The following is a 13,682-nucleotide window of genomic DNA, read 5'->3' as shown; positions in this document are numbered from 1 at the left end:
TTGGCTAATAATCTGATCACCCAATCAGGAATTTCATGCAGAAATCGAAGCCATCCAACATCCTACATCCAACTGATCAAGGACCCTAAAATGTTACCGAAACAATGGCAACATCCTCCTAATTACTACTAGCAATGTCACACAAGAGTGAAATGGTGACTGTTATCCCGCTGCTCTAACTTCCCCCAGCCTCTTTGGAAGCACCCCCCTTGCCGCTCTGGGGACTAACAAACCCAACCATCTTCCTTAGACTCCTTCACTACCTGCCCCCCTCACCTCCACACTCGCACCATTTACAAAGAGAACATCTGAATTCCTTGGTAGGATATACAAAGCCACCCACACTGTTCCTATGGTCTGCTTTATTTCACAACCCCACACAGGCTACCCTCCAACCATACTAAACTACAGGCCATGCCTCCAAATACAATGTGCTTCTTCACACTTTGTGGCTTTGTGCACACCACTCACCAACAAACAAGCCCTCCTCTCGGTCCACTTCAGGAACACCCATTCAAGACTCAGGTCAAGCATGTCCTTCTTTATGTTTCTGTAGCAATCAGCACTCACCCCTCCCCTGGTGTCAAGTCACATCATTTATTTCATGTGTACCTGCTTCACCCCCTCTAGATGGTGAGTTCCTTGAGGGCAGGGACTAGAGGTTTTATTCATATTTGTATTCCAAGCGCCCGGCATGGGGCCTAGCATTTTAACATGAGTTCCACTGTTGAATAGGTGGATGAATGAATCATTCTCAGTCTGAGCAAAGCTCTGACCTCTTCTGCCTTACCACTTCTACAGCCATTGGGATCTACACGTATATACAGTCCTCTACCAAACCCCACTCTGGTCCACCCCTCCTCCCAGCAGGGCCAAATACCCTAGCCAAAATTGCTGTTACCCAGGCAGTCACAAGAGTCTGGGTCTGGTCCAACTAGAAGGGGTGGAACAGAAGACAATGGTCTCAGTGTAGGTCCTGACCAATGCCAGTGTGGAGATCAGAGTCCACCCCCAAATCTCAAAGGCAAGTATTGCCGTCCTACTTACTCAGAAGCTAACCTTTAGTATAGCCAGAGGGAAACCGATCTCAAGATCATTCCTTTAAGTGGGACTAGGCTTGACAAGTGCTCACGCCACCCTCCTCCAACCCTGAGCCAACAAGAAACACACAAGCACAACAGATCCTTTAGCGGCGACTGGAGCAAATGCAGCACACTTATCTGAAGCTCTCTCCACACCAAAAGTCAGGCCCCACATCATCTCTAGCAAGCAAAGAACAAGACATGGTTTCTTTTTCTGGTTTCTTTTTAATAATTTTGTAAATGCCAGGAAGCAGCTACAGACACGATCAGAAAGGAGACCACGAAAAATAAAAATTTAAAAACCAAGAGGAGAAACAGCAAAGACACACCCTTCACTCCACATTAAATACAGAGCTCTGTTAGTGGTCTCCCACCCACATCCCACAGGATCCCTAGCTTCCCGTGTGCTCAAGGGTGCTCGCCATTATTGTGCAGGGGGACCAGACAGCATTCAGGGGTGATGACATCAGATCGAATGTGTACAGGCACTGCTGAGATCAAGGTCTACAGTTCTGGCCCTAGACTTGAGTGGAGCTTGGTTACTCTTAACCTCCTCCAGGCTGTGCTGGATCCCATAGCCGAAGTAGATAGCAAAGCCTAGTGGAAAAAGGGGAGTTGTGAGGTAGGGAAATAGTGACCCATAAAGGCTTCACAGGTCTCCCTACGTGAGACCAAGAGGGAAAAGGATTGGGGTAGGACACCCAAAAGGACTACTCTTCCCCAGTGGATACCTACCGACCAGCATCCAGACCCCAAATCGGGCCCAGGTGCCCGCTGTCATCTGCATCATAAGATAAACATTCACAAAGATGCTCACTAGTGGGAGGAGAGGCAAAGCAGGTACCTGGGAACAAAGCAAAACCTTCTTTGTATATCCCATGAGGTGACCTAGAAAGAGATCCCTAACCTACTCGCCCAGAAAGGGAGGGTCCAGTTCCTACTCATCTTGTGTATTTCAACGCCCACTACACTGCACCTCCTACAGGACTCCAAGGATACACAGTTTGGGGAAACAGAGGTGGAAAGGAACTACGAAGGGTGAGAGAAGTATTCGGCCTAGGTTTCTCTGTCTGTTATCTCTCCTTCCTCGTCCAATTAAAGAATATTTACGAACCTTATTAGAGCCCAAAGCATCTGGAGCCTGCTCTTCTGAGATGGGTGAGGAGGTGGGAAGAAAGAGGTCATTTACCTTGAAGTGCAGGGGTGTTGGACTCTGTGGCTGTCTCCAGATGACCCCAGTGATCCCAGTAATGAGCATCAGGAGCAGCACAACCACTGCGGTCCACACCGGGTCTCCAGAAAGCAGTGGGATGGGCCACTGGGCCAATACCAGGCAAAGAAGAGTCAGGAGCAGGGCTTCAAGGGTCAAGGTGAAGAATATCAAAACGGGCTTTTGTGACCAGCATGTGAAGATATCAGACACCCCATTCCAAGGAAGGCCATGCTCTCTCTAGTTCATCCTCAACCACCAAATGCCACACACTCCACCACACCCCCCCCCGTCACCCCATCACAGTGACCTCGAAACCACCATCCTAGAGAAAAATTTCATTGCTCACCAAGCAATGAGGAACACACATAGACAACTTGGCCAGAGAGCGGAGTGGGGATGGGGTTGAGAGGACAGAAGAGTCCCTGCAGGGTCAGCTTCTCTGCTTCGGGGAGCTTCTCCTCCTGTAACTCCACCTCATCTTCATCATTCCTCAACTCAGGCTGATACCTGAGGCAGGAGTAAGAAGGCAGAATTAAGGACGACCCCTAACTGCTTTAGCATCTTCTCCCATGCAGCTTAACCTCCCTCATCATCAAGGGTCCAAGCTCTTATTGGCGGGCTGGGCTGTCCACATCCCTCCAGGAAAGTCAGGATAAGGCAGGTGGAGGAAGGAGGAGGAACAGACCTCAATAGACCTCAATAGACCTCAATCCGCGTTCCTCAATCCGAGAACAAAAGAACCCAATCCCGATTTATAGAGAGACTCTCACCTGAGGATGAGAACACAAACAGCCACCAGAGAGTAAGCCAGCAGGGTCCCAATTGACATGAGGTCCACAAGATCAGTGAGTTCAAAGAGGAATGCCATAAATGCTGAAATTGATGGGCAGAAACCAAGAAATGAGAGAAGGGAAGAGCAGAGTTATGGGAATTGGTGAAACAACTAGGGGAAGGGCAAAGACTTTTTTTTTTTTACCTGCAATAATACCAGAGACCACAGTGGCCACGATGGGGGTGTGTGTGCCTGTGTGGACCCTGGCAAGGACACGGAACAGGAGGCCATCCTCTGCCATCGCATAGATCACCCGAGGCATGGGGAACATAGAGCCCAAGAGGCTGAGAGAGGAATGGCCAGAGTGGCATGAGTTCACTGCAGTCTCTGTAACCACCCAGCCTTCTCACAGCCCTTTTTTTTTCCTTAAAGAATTTATTTATTTGACAGAGAGAGGGAACACAAGCAGGGGAAGGGGGAGAGGGAGAAGCAGGCTCCCCGCAGAGCAGGGGCTCGATCCCAGAACCCCAGAATCATGACCTGAGACGAAGGCAGACACTTAACCCACTGAGCTCCCCAGGTACCCCTCCTCAGAGCCCTTTGAAGGGGCATTCGAGAGCACTGAATGCTAAAGCCTAATACTCCTACAGCAGAGGAAAACAAACGTTCGCCACTGACCTGGTAGAAAGAGCACAGAGGGATCCAATAGCCACAACATAGCGGGCAGGGGCCCAACCAGTATAAAGAAATGCCTCAGGCAGGGGACTCTCGGGTTGAAGCTGGTAGTAAGGCATCATAAGGGTAAGTGCCGAAGAGACCCCAAAATACGCCAAAAAGCAGACGAACAGTGAAATCACGATGCCCACAGGGATGGAACGCTGGGGATTCTGGGCTTCCTCGCCTGCAGGAAGGGGCACAAGTTTCGGAATAAGGGAAGCAGGTCCCCTCCCCTACACCTCCCAACACCCACCCCTGCCACCAATGTGCATGCCACCTGAGCATACATTGTAACCTAGCCCCCAACAGAACCAGAGTGACTGTGTTACCAGTGGTAGCAATACAGTCGAAACCAACAAATGCATAGAAACAGGTAGCTGCTCCTCGGAGAATCCCCTCGAAGCCGAAAGGCACAAATCCTCCAGAGCCCAGGGGGCCCAAGCTAAATTGCAAAAAACAGATAGAAAAGGTAAAAGGTGTGTTCAGCCTCCTCTGTGCCTTTTCTCTGATGCCAAACTACTCTGCCAGGTCTTTGAGGCCTCAGCTCCCATTCCTCCTCCCCTACCCAATCCCGAAGCCCTTAACATGGCTTCCCCCTTGGCTCCCCCTCATGCTCCCAGCCCTGCAGCTCCTCAGAGTTAATGTCTTAACCTATTGGTGTCATTGAGGCCAGCTATGGTCAGTCTGTAGTCCTCTTCTGTGAGTTTCCAATTGTGCAGGTCCCCCTTAATGAAGCCCGAGATGATGACAAAACCGAGAACCAAAAGGTTCACCACTGTGAACACTTTGGTGACCAGGGCTGACTCACTAGCCCCCAGAGCCAGCAATCCTGTGGGAAAGAAGCAGTCAGGACTCAGAAAAGTCCTCCATCGGAGCTTTGCTTCCCGCTTCCGTGCACAGCTTTCCCACTCAGCTTATCTTCTTTCTCACCATTATCCCCTCCACCAGCCCAGTCTCCGGCTTGGTCCCTCCTAGCCCTGCCCCCACCGGTTCCCTGTGTCTTCCCTCACCAGTGAGCAACAACACAAGGCCCAGAGCAAAGAAGTCTGGATATTCTGCAAGGACATGGGGAACATGCAGTGAGATACTCCCCTGCAGGGTCTGGGAGATGTGGTTCCCAATCAGGTTGTCAAACGCCGAGCTCCAGGCCCGGGCCACACTGGCTGTACCTGGGGGAGCAGAGGGAAAAACAGTGGGGTCAATTTTCCTCCCCCCCTCCCCGGAAACCAGTCACACAAATAATCCCTGCTGTTTTCACCTACTCTTACTTTTTTTTTTTTTTTTTTTGAAGTGGGCTCTACACCCAGAGTGGGGCTTGAACTCACAACCTGAAGATCAGGAGTCAGCAAGTTTCACCGACTGAACCAGCCAGGCGCCCATAGCCTTGCTTTTTAAAAAACCAAAACCAGTCAATTTACAACCCCAGGACAGAGGTTAAGGAGAACGAACAATTTCTCCACACCTTCAACCTTCCCAGCCAGCCCCCCAACACACACACATTTAGGGGTACTGAAGTCCTGTAAATGTTAATTTATCACTTCACCATCGTGCCCCTTCATTGGCGGTGCACAGGATCCCTCCCGGCCCCAGCATCTCACCTATAACATAGGACAGGATGAGGTTCCAGCCCGTGGTGAAGGCCCAGAGCTCACCCACTGTGACATAACTGTAGAGATATGCAGAACCAGAACGGGGGACTCGGGCACCAAACTCCGCATAGCACAGTCCGGCCAACACAGAAGACAGGGCGGCCACCAAAAAGCAGATCACAATGGACGGTCCTGCTTTATCTTTGGCCACCTCACCAGCCAGGACATACACACCTGCACCCAAGGTGCTGCCCACACCCAGGGCCACTAAATCCAGGGTGCTCAGGCATCGGGCAAGGCGAGTCTCAGCCATGCCTGGCTCCAGCGCCCGTCTGCGTACCAGCTTTTGACCCACTCTGCGAAGGGTCCGCCACAGCATTCTAGCTGAAATTGCAGAGGAGCCTAAGATCTGGTGGAAAACAAGACAAAAAGCCCTTCAATGGGGCTCATTATCCCTAAGCTCTGAGAGTGCATAACAATACCCACTCCATCCGGCAAAGGAGCGATGGGGGGATGGGGAGGACATTTAAGGGGCAAAAGCAAGTGTCTTCCTCTAACCTCAGTCTCTTTCTTAACAAGTAGGAATAAACAGTAACTCACAGGTTTGTAGGACTAAATGCACAGAAGATATGTGAAAGGCCCCTGGGGTACAGAAGCCAGGCACCTCATGAGTGCTCAGTATCAGTCTCTCTCTTTCTCTCTCTCTCTGACGGGGTAATTAGGGTTTATCCTAGACCCTAATCCAGGAACCATGGAACCTAATCTGGGTCCATTCCCTGGCCTGTAGAATTCAACAGAACTCACCCCAGGAGCAGCTAGCAAATACATCTAGGCAGAACCCCCTTCTCACATCCACTATCCACATTCCTTTTCGGTGCTTACCCCAAGGGTTACTTAATAGACAAGGTTCCTACACTGCTGGGAGGGCGGGGCGGGGGGAGACCGACCTTCCCGGCAGATCAGAAAGTGAGCACCGACTCAATTTCACCCCTACTCACCAAGCCCACACTGGGTAAATCGTGCTACTGTCGCCCAGGGGAGTAAGCAAATGTCCCCCCCCCTCCTCCCGCCCCTCCAAGGCTGACCAGCAAGAATCAACAGTGGGGCGGGGCTTCGACATCTGAAGATTCGGAGATGCACCCAGAGAGGGGCCCCAGGGCAGCCCGAAATTGCTTGCAACAGAGAGGGGTTCCACCCTACGCCCCCCAACTCAGCTCCCGGCTTCATCTAGAAACGGTCTGGGGCTGAGGTGGAGACGGGAGCCATCCCGGGGCCGGGGTCTCGCCCAGCAACAGGTCACGGCCGCGTTGATGCAACTGCACGCTATGGTTGCCGGGGAATCCTAGGTATGCCCAGACCCTCGCAGTCCCCTTCCGACACACCTGTCGGCCCCCGAGGCTTACCAGAGAGCTGTTCCAAGCCCAGGGAGAGGCGAGTCTCAGATTGGGTTGGCTGAGGCTTAGTTAAGCCGAGTTGGGTTGGGGCTACCGACTTCGTTGTTCAGGCTTCAAAGCTGCGGCTTGGGGTCGTTGCGCGCCAAGCGCCCCCCTTATATACACCGGGAGGCGGAGCCGGTAACGTCATGGAATCCCACCCCCAATCCTCCCTCCACCACAGACACTACAGACACACATACACTCTGTCTCTCTTTCTGTCACTCTCTCTCATTCACTCATTCCTCGGCTTGGCAAAAAGGATTGCTTGCAGCCGGAGACGGCTTCCCTCTTGCCACAGCAAGCCCAGCGTGGCAAGGGGCAAGAAAGCAGGGGACAGGCGAGGAGAGGGTGGCCTTTTCCCATTCTCCGAGTTTCTAGTCAGAGCGGGACAATGAGAGGCTTCCTGGCCTGAGACCCCATGGGATTTTCTACCTTTGTGCCTTAAGGGTCAGAATTTGTGATTGGCGGCTGTGGGGGAGGGGGAAGAAGTGGAGGAGGAAACGGCACAGGAAGTCTCCAACTCACTCTCCCTCAGTCTTCCTTAGCTTGCTTTTTTACACTAGGTTCCCTCACCCCTGAAATCTTTCCCAAGAACCATGCCAAGATTATGGACAGCCGTCTGACTCCGATCCTGCAGCTCTCACCCTCAACTGTGGGTATTTCAACGGCAGTCAGCAAGAGATTGAAAGATGATTTTCGGCCACCCCAGATACTTAATAGATTTTTAGGCCTCAGTCTCTCCGTAGTGTATTTCTAGTTAAACTGTTAAATGTGAAACTGTAACGATACTGAATTCTTGGAGGAGGGGGTGTATTTAATTCCATCTTCCTGATGAGTAAGTTGAGGCACGATGTGCCTGACCTCACACCAGAATAATTTTGTTGACCATCTTCCTGATAAACCTATTGGACTTCAATGCCCACCTCCTATAGGTACGGTACCTCACTGAAATGCACAAGAAGAGGAGCGCCTGGGTGGCTCAGTCTCCCTCTCCCTCTGCCCCTCTTCCCTGCTCAATCTCTCTCTCTCTCAAATAAATAAATAAAATATTTTTAAAAAATTTTTATTGATTTATTTAACAGAGAGAGACAGATCACAAGTAAACAGAGAGGCAGGCAGAGAGAGGAGGGGAAGCAGGCTCCCCGCTGAGCCGAGAGCCCAATGCGGAGCTTGATCCCAGGACCCCGAGACCATGACCCTAGCTGAAGGCAGAGGTTTAACCCACTGAGCCACCCAGGCGCCCCAAATAAAATATTTTTTTGAGAGTCTCTTCCCTCTTCTTTCTCTGCCCCTCCCCACACTTGCGTGCGCAACCACTTTCTCTCAAATAAATCTTTTTTTCTTTAAATATTTTATTTATTTATTTGAGAGAGACAGGGCAGAAGCAGACAGAAGCAGTCTCCCTGCTGAGCAGGCTCAGGGCTTGATCCCAGGACCCTGGGATCATGGCCTCAGCCCAAGGCAGACATCTAACCGCTGACCACCCAGGCACCCCTCAAATAAATAAATCTTTAAAAAATATTCCATAGGGATGCCTGGGTGGCTCAGTTGGTTAAGCAGCTGCCTTCGGCTCAGGTCATGATCCCAGCGTCCTGGGATGGAGTCCCACATCGGGCTCCTTGCTCAGCAGGGAGCCTGCTTCTCCCTCTGCCTCTGCCTGCCATTCTGTCTGCCTGTGCTCGCTCTCTCCCCCTCTCTCTCTGATAAATAAATGAAATCTTTAAAAAAAAAAATTCCATAGCACTGATGGCAACATTATTTACTTAACCATTTAAACATTTATTCAGGGGATGCCTGGGTGGCTCAGTCATTAAGCATCTGCCTTCTGCTCAGGTCATGATCCCAGGACGGCGTCCTACATCAGGCTCCCCGCTCAGCTCCCCCTGCTTGTGTTCCCTCTCTCTCTATCTCTCTCTGTCATAAATGAATAAAACCTTTTTAAAAATAAATAAATAGATAGATAAATAAATAAATAAAATTTATTCAAGTTGTTTCCAGTTTTCTTTTATTATACAAAACAACTTTATTAACACAATGACTCAAAAAAAAAAAAAACCCACAACGTTTCTTTTTACTAGAATTACTTTCTTAGTCTTCATTCCCAGGAGTATGATTATTGAGTCAAAGATAATGAAGATATTTATAAACTTTGATACTTGTTACAGTGCTTCACCAAAGGAAGTTTTTTAAATCAATTTACAGGGCTATCTGTCATGTTAGAGTAAACCAGCTTTACCACAATTTCCACAGCATAGCTGTTATTGTTTAAAGTTATTTGCTAATACAATAAAAACTTTATTTTTAATAAATGAAATGAAATAAATTTAACAAATGAAATGAAATGAAAATAGAAATTCATTGTTTATAATTAATAAACAGTTCAATAAATGTTCACAAAATGAACACACACGTAACAGCTCCTCATCAAGAAACAAAACATCAGTCCCAGAGAAATCCCCTTCCTGCTTCCTTCCAGTTACCACTCCCCGACCCCTAACAAGAATAACCTCTGTCCTGACTTCTAATAGTATAGACTTTTTTAAAAAATATTTTATTTATTTATTTGACAGAGAAAGAGAGACAGCCAGAGCAGGAACACAAGCAGGGGGAGTGGGAGAGGGAAAGTGGGCCTTCTGTGGAGCACAGAGCCAATGTGGGGTTCCATCCCAGGACTTTGGAATCATGACCTGAGCTGAAGGTAGATGCTTAATGACTGAGCCACCCAGGCCCCCCAGCATTGACTTTTTTAAACCCGTTTCTGTGCCAAATATAAAGGTAATCATACAGTATGTACTTTTTTGTTGAGATAAAATTCATATACCATAAAATTCACCCCCTTTTTAAAAGATTTTATTTATTTGTGAGAGAGAGAGAGCGTGAGCACACAAGCAAGGGAAGTAGCAAGCAGAGAGAGAAGCAGACTCACCACTGAGCAGGGAGCCCAATGTGGAATTCAATCCTAGGACTGCTGGGATCATGACCTGAGCCAAAGGCAGAGGCTTAACTGAACGAGCCACCCAGGCGCCCCAGTGTACAAGTTTTTCTGTGGACCTATTTTATTTTATTTATTTTTTTTAAAGATTTATTTATTTGACAGAGAGAAATCACAAATAGACAGAGAGGCAGCCAGAGAGAGAGAGAGAGGGAAGCAAGCTCCCTGCTGAGCAGAGAGCTCGATGCGGGACCGATCCCAGGACCCTGAGATCATGACCTGAGCCGAAGGCAGCGGCTTAATCCACTGAGCCACCCAGGCGCCCCCTGTGGACCTATTTTAAATTCTTTTTTTATTATTATTTCTTTTCAGCGTTAATAGTATTCATTGTTTTTGCACCACAACCAGTGCTCTATGCAATACATGCCCTCTTTAATACCCGCCACCTGGTTCCCCCAGCCTCCCACCCTGCCCCTTCAAAACCCTCAAGTTGTTTTTCAGAGTCCATAGTCTCCCATATTTTAAATTCTTTAGAGTAAATACCTAGGAGTGGAACTGCTGGATCATATGGTAACATTTTGAGGAACCGAGGGACTGTTTTCTACAAGGGCTTTACATTTCTACTTTACATTCCCACGAGCAGTACATGAGTGTTCTCATTACTCCACATTCTCACCAACACTTGTTATAAGCCATCTTTTAAAAAACTTATTGAAGATTTTATTAATTTATTTGGGAGAGGCACAGAGAGAGGAAGAGAGAGAGCGCGAGTGCACGAGGGGCAGAGGGGACAAGAAGACTTCCTGCCAAGTGGGGAGCAACATGGGGCTCGATCCCAGGAACTGGAGATCATGACCTGAGCCAAAGGCAGACACTTAACCATCTGAGCCGCCCAGGAACCCCAGCCATCTTTTTTTAATTAAATTTTTTTACTTTTTTGTAAACATATAATGTATTTTTAGCCCCAGGGGTACAGGTCTGTGAATTGCCAGGTTTACACACTTCACAGCACTCACCGTAGCACATACCCTCCCCAATGTCCATAATCCCACCACCCTCTCCCAACCCTCCTCCCCCCAGCAACCTTCAGTTTGTTTTGTGAGATTATCTCTTATGGTTTGTCTCCCTAGCCATCTTTTTAATCAGAGCCAACCTAGTAAGTGTGAAGTGATAATATCTTATATCTTATTGTGGTTTTGATTTGCATATCCTTAAGGACTAATGATGTTCAGCATCTTTGTATGTGCTTATTGGCTATTTGGATATCTTATTTGGAGAAAAATCTACTCAAATACTTTTCTAATTTTAATTGGGTTTTGACAGAGAAAGAGGGAACACAAGCAGGGGGAGTGGGAGAGAGAGAAGCAGGCTGCTCAGCAGGGAGCCCAATGATTCGGCACTGGATACCAGGACCCTGAGATCATGACCTGAGCTGAAGGCAGATACTTAACTGAGCCACCCAGGCGCCACAAGATTTTTTATGTAGTCTAGACACTAGACCCTTATCATCAGATATAAGATTTATAGGGCACCTTGCTGGCTCAGTGGGTGCAGCATGTGACTCTTGGCCTTGGGGTTGTGAATTCAAACCCCATGTTGGGCATAGATAAAATCTTTTAAAAAGATACGATTTTTTTTTTTTAAATTAAGCTCTATGTCCATCGTGGGGCTCAACTCATACCCTGAGATCAAGAGTCAAGTGCTCCACCAACTGAGCAGCCAGGCACTCCTTGCTAATATTTTTTTCCATTCTATGGGCTATATTTTCACTTTCTTTATAGTGTCTTTTGATGCACAAACGTTTTTCATTTTGATGAAGTTCAATTTATTTTTCGTTTGATTGCTTCTGCTTTAACTGTCACATGTAAAAACAAAACAATACAAAACACTGCCTGATCCATGGTTACAAAGATTTACACCTGTATCCTGCTCAGAGTTTTATGGTTTTATTTCTTATATTTGGGTCTTTGATCCATTTTGAGTTAATGTTTGTACAAGGTGTGAGGTCGGGTTCCAAATCCGCTCTTTCGTATGTGGATATCAAGTATAGCAATACAATTTATTGGAAAGACTTTTCTTTCCCCCAACTGAATTGTCTTGCACCCTTGTCAAATATCAATTGACCACAAATGTGAGGATTTACTTATAAACATTAAATTCTGTTCCAATCACATAGATGACTGTATTTATGCCAGTACCACGCTGTCTTGGTTACTAGTAGCTGTGTAGTAAGTTCTGAAAGTGGGAAATGTGAGTCCTTTAACTTTGTTCTTCTTTTTCAACATTGTTTTAGCTTTTCTATGTCCCTTGAATTTCCATATGAAATTTAGGATCAGCTTGATTCTGCAAAGAAGACATCTGGAATTTTGACAGGTATTGCCTTAAATCCATAAACCAATTTGAGGAATACTGTTCTCTTAACAATATCAAATCTTCTGATCTATGAACATGTGTTTCCATTTTTTAAAAAAGAGTTTCATTTATTTATTTATTTGACAGACAGATCACAAGTAGGCAGAGAGAGAGAGAAGGAAGAGGGGTCCTTGCTGAGCAGAGAGCCCGATGCGGGGCTCAAGCCCAGAACCCTGAGACCATGACCTAAGCCGAAGGCAGAGGCTTTAACCCACTGAGCCACCCAGGGGCCCCGTGTTTCCATTTTTTAAGGTCTCCTTTAATTTCTGTCTACAGTACTTTGTAGTTTTTAGACTGTAAGTTTTGTACTACTTTTGATAAATTTATTCCTAAGCATATTATTCTTTTTGCTGTTACTGCAAGTATAATTATTTTCTTAATTTCAGTTTGTTCATTGACCTTATAGAGAAATATAATTGAGGGGTGCCCGGCTGGCTCAGTCAGTAAAGCCTGTAACCCTTAATCTCAGGGTAGTGAGTTCAAGCACAGAGATTACTTAGAGAATATAAATTGGGCATAGAGATTACTTTTTAAAAAAGAAAGATATGTAATTGATCTTTGTATACTGATTTTGTACCCTGCAACCTTGTTGAACTCACTCATTAGTTTCTTTTTCTTTTTAAAGATCTTATTTATTTATTTGACAGACAGAGATCACAAGTGAGCAGAGAGGCAGGCAGAGAGAGAGAGCCAGTAGGCTCCCTGCTGAACAGAGAGCCCGATGCGGGGCTCCATCCCAGGACCCTGAGACCATGACCTGAGCTGAAAGCAGAGGCTTTAACCTACTGAGCCACCCAGGTGCCCCCTCACTCATTAGTTTCTAATAGTGTTTTAAATGGATTCCTTAGGACTTCTTCTTTTTTTTTTTTAAGATTTTATTTATTTATTTGACAAAGAGAGATCACGAGTAGGCAGAGAGGCAGGCAGAGAGAGAGAGAGGAGGAAGCAGGCTCCCGCTGAGCAGAGAGCCCGATGTGGGACTCGATCCCAGGACCCTGAGATCATAACCTGAGCCAAAGGCAGCGGCTTAACCCACTGAGCCACCCAGGCGCCCTCTTTTTTTTTTTTTTTTAAGATTATGTATTTATTTATTTATTTGACAGTGAGAGAGAGAGAGAGAGAGAGAGAGAGAGATCACAAGTAGGCAGAGGCAGGCAGAAGGAGAGGGGGAGGGAGGCTCCCCACTAAGCAGAGAGCCCAATGTGGGACTCAATCCCATGACCCTGAGACCATGACCTGAGCGGAAGGCAGAGGCTTAACCACTGAGCCACCCAGGTGCCTCAGGACTTTTTTTTTTTTTTTAGTTTTTTTATTTGGGTAAAGTACACATACTTTTGCCACTTTAACCATTTATTTATTTTAAGTAATATCTACCTACAACTTTAAGTAATCTCTACCTCAGATGTGGGGCTCAAACTCACAACCCAGATATCAAGAGTCGCAGTCTCCAGTGACTGAGCCAGCCAGGCACCCTTCCTTAGGACTTTCTATATAAAAGATCATGTCGGGGAGCCCAGGCGGCTCAGTCG

The 13,682-nt window shown here is 47.3% G+C and overlaps 1 protein-coding gene across 1 annotated transcript; it reads right to left on the bottom strand.

Annotated features, from left to right (window-relative positions):
• Positions 1–1,287: 1,287 nt before the first annotated feature.
• On the bottom strand, positions 1,288–6,865 carry SLC7A3 (solute carrier family 7 member 3). Its single transcript, XM_082715877.1, has 12 exons — positions 6,777–6,865; positions 5,383–5,782; positions 4,795–4,953; positions 4,436–4,613; positions 4,114–4,226; positions 3,746–3,968; positions 3,272–3,411; positions 3,066–3,168; positions 2,642–2,802; positions 2,272–2,438; positions 1,818–1,926; positions 1,288–1,679 (listed from the first exon to the last, which is right to left on the bottom strand). Exons 2-12 carry the CDS (start codon positions 5,750–5,752, stop codon positions 1,549–1,551), a joined length of 1,854 nt encoding a protein of 617 aa, XP_082572003.1. The 5' UTR covers positions 5,753–5,782; positions 6,777–6,865; the 3' UTR covers positions 1,288–1,548.
• Between the last annotated feature and the right edge of the window lie 6,817 nt (positions 6,866–13,682).

The sequence above is a fragment of the Mustela nivalis genome (genome assembly GCF_964662115.1).
Source record: "Mustela nivalis genome assembly, chromosome: X".
NCBI lineage: Eukaryota > Metazoa > Chordata > Mammalia > Carnivora > Mustelidae > Mustela > Mustela nivalis.
The sequence above is the reverse complement of the archived record's forward strand: the minus strand, read 5'-3'. Positions and strand labels throughout refer to the sequence as shown.

Coding starts and splice junctions, on each gene's coding strand:
- SLC7A3 (XM_082715877.1), bottom strand. CDS start 5,752: ATGCTGTGGCGGACCCTTCGCAGAGTGGGTCAAAAGCTGGTACGCAGA. Junction 4,227..4,435: donor GGCCTCAATGACACCAATAG/GTTAAGACATTA, acceptor TTTGCAATTTAG/CTTGGGCCCCCTGGGCTCTG. Junction 3,169..3,271: donor GGTCTCTGGTATTATTGCAG/GTAAAAAAAAAA, acceptor CATCAATTTCAG/CATTTATGGCATTCCTCTTT.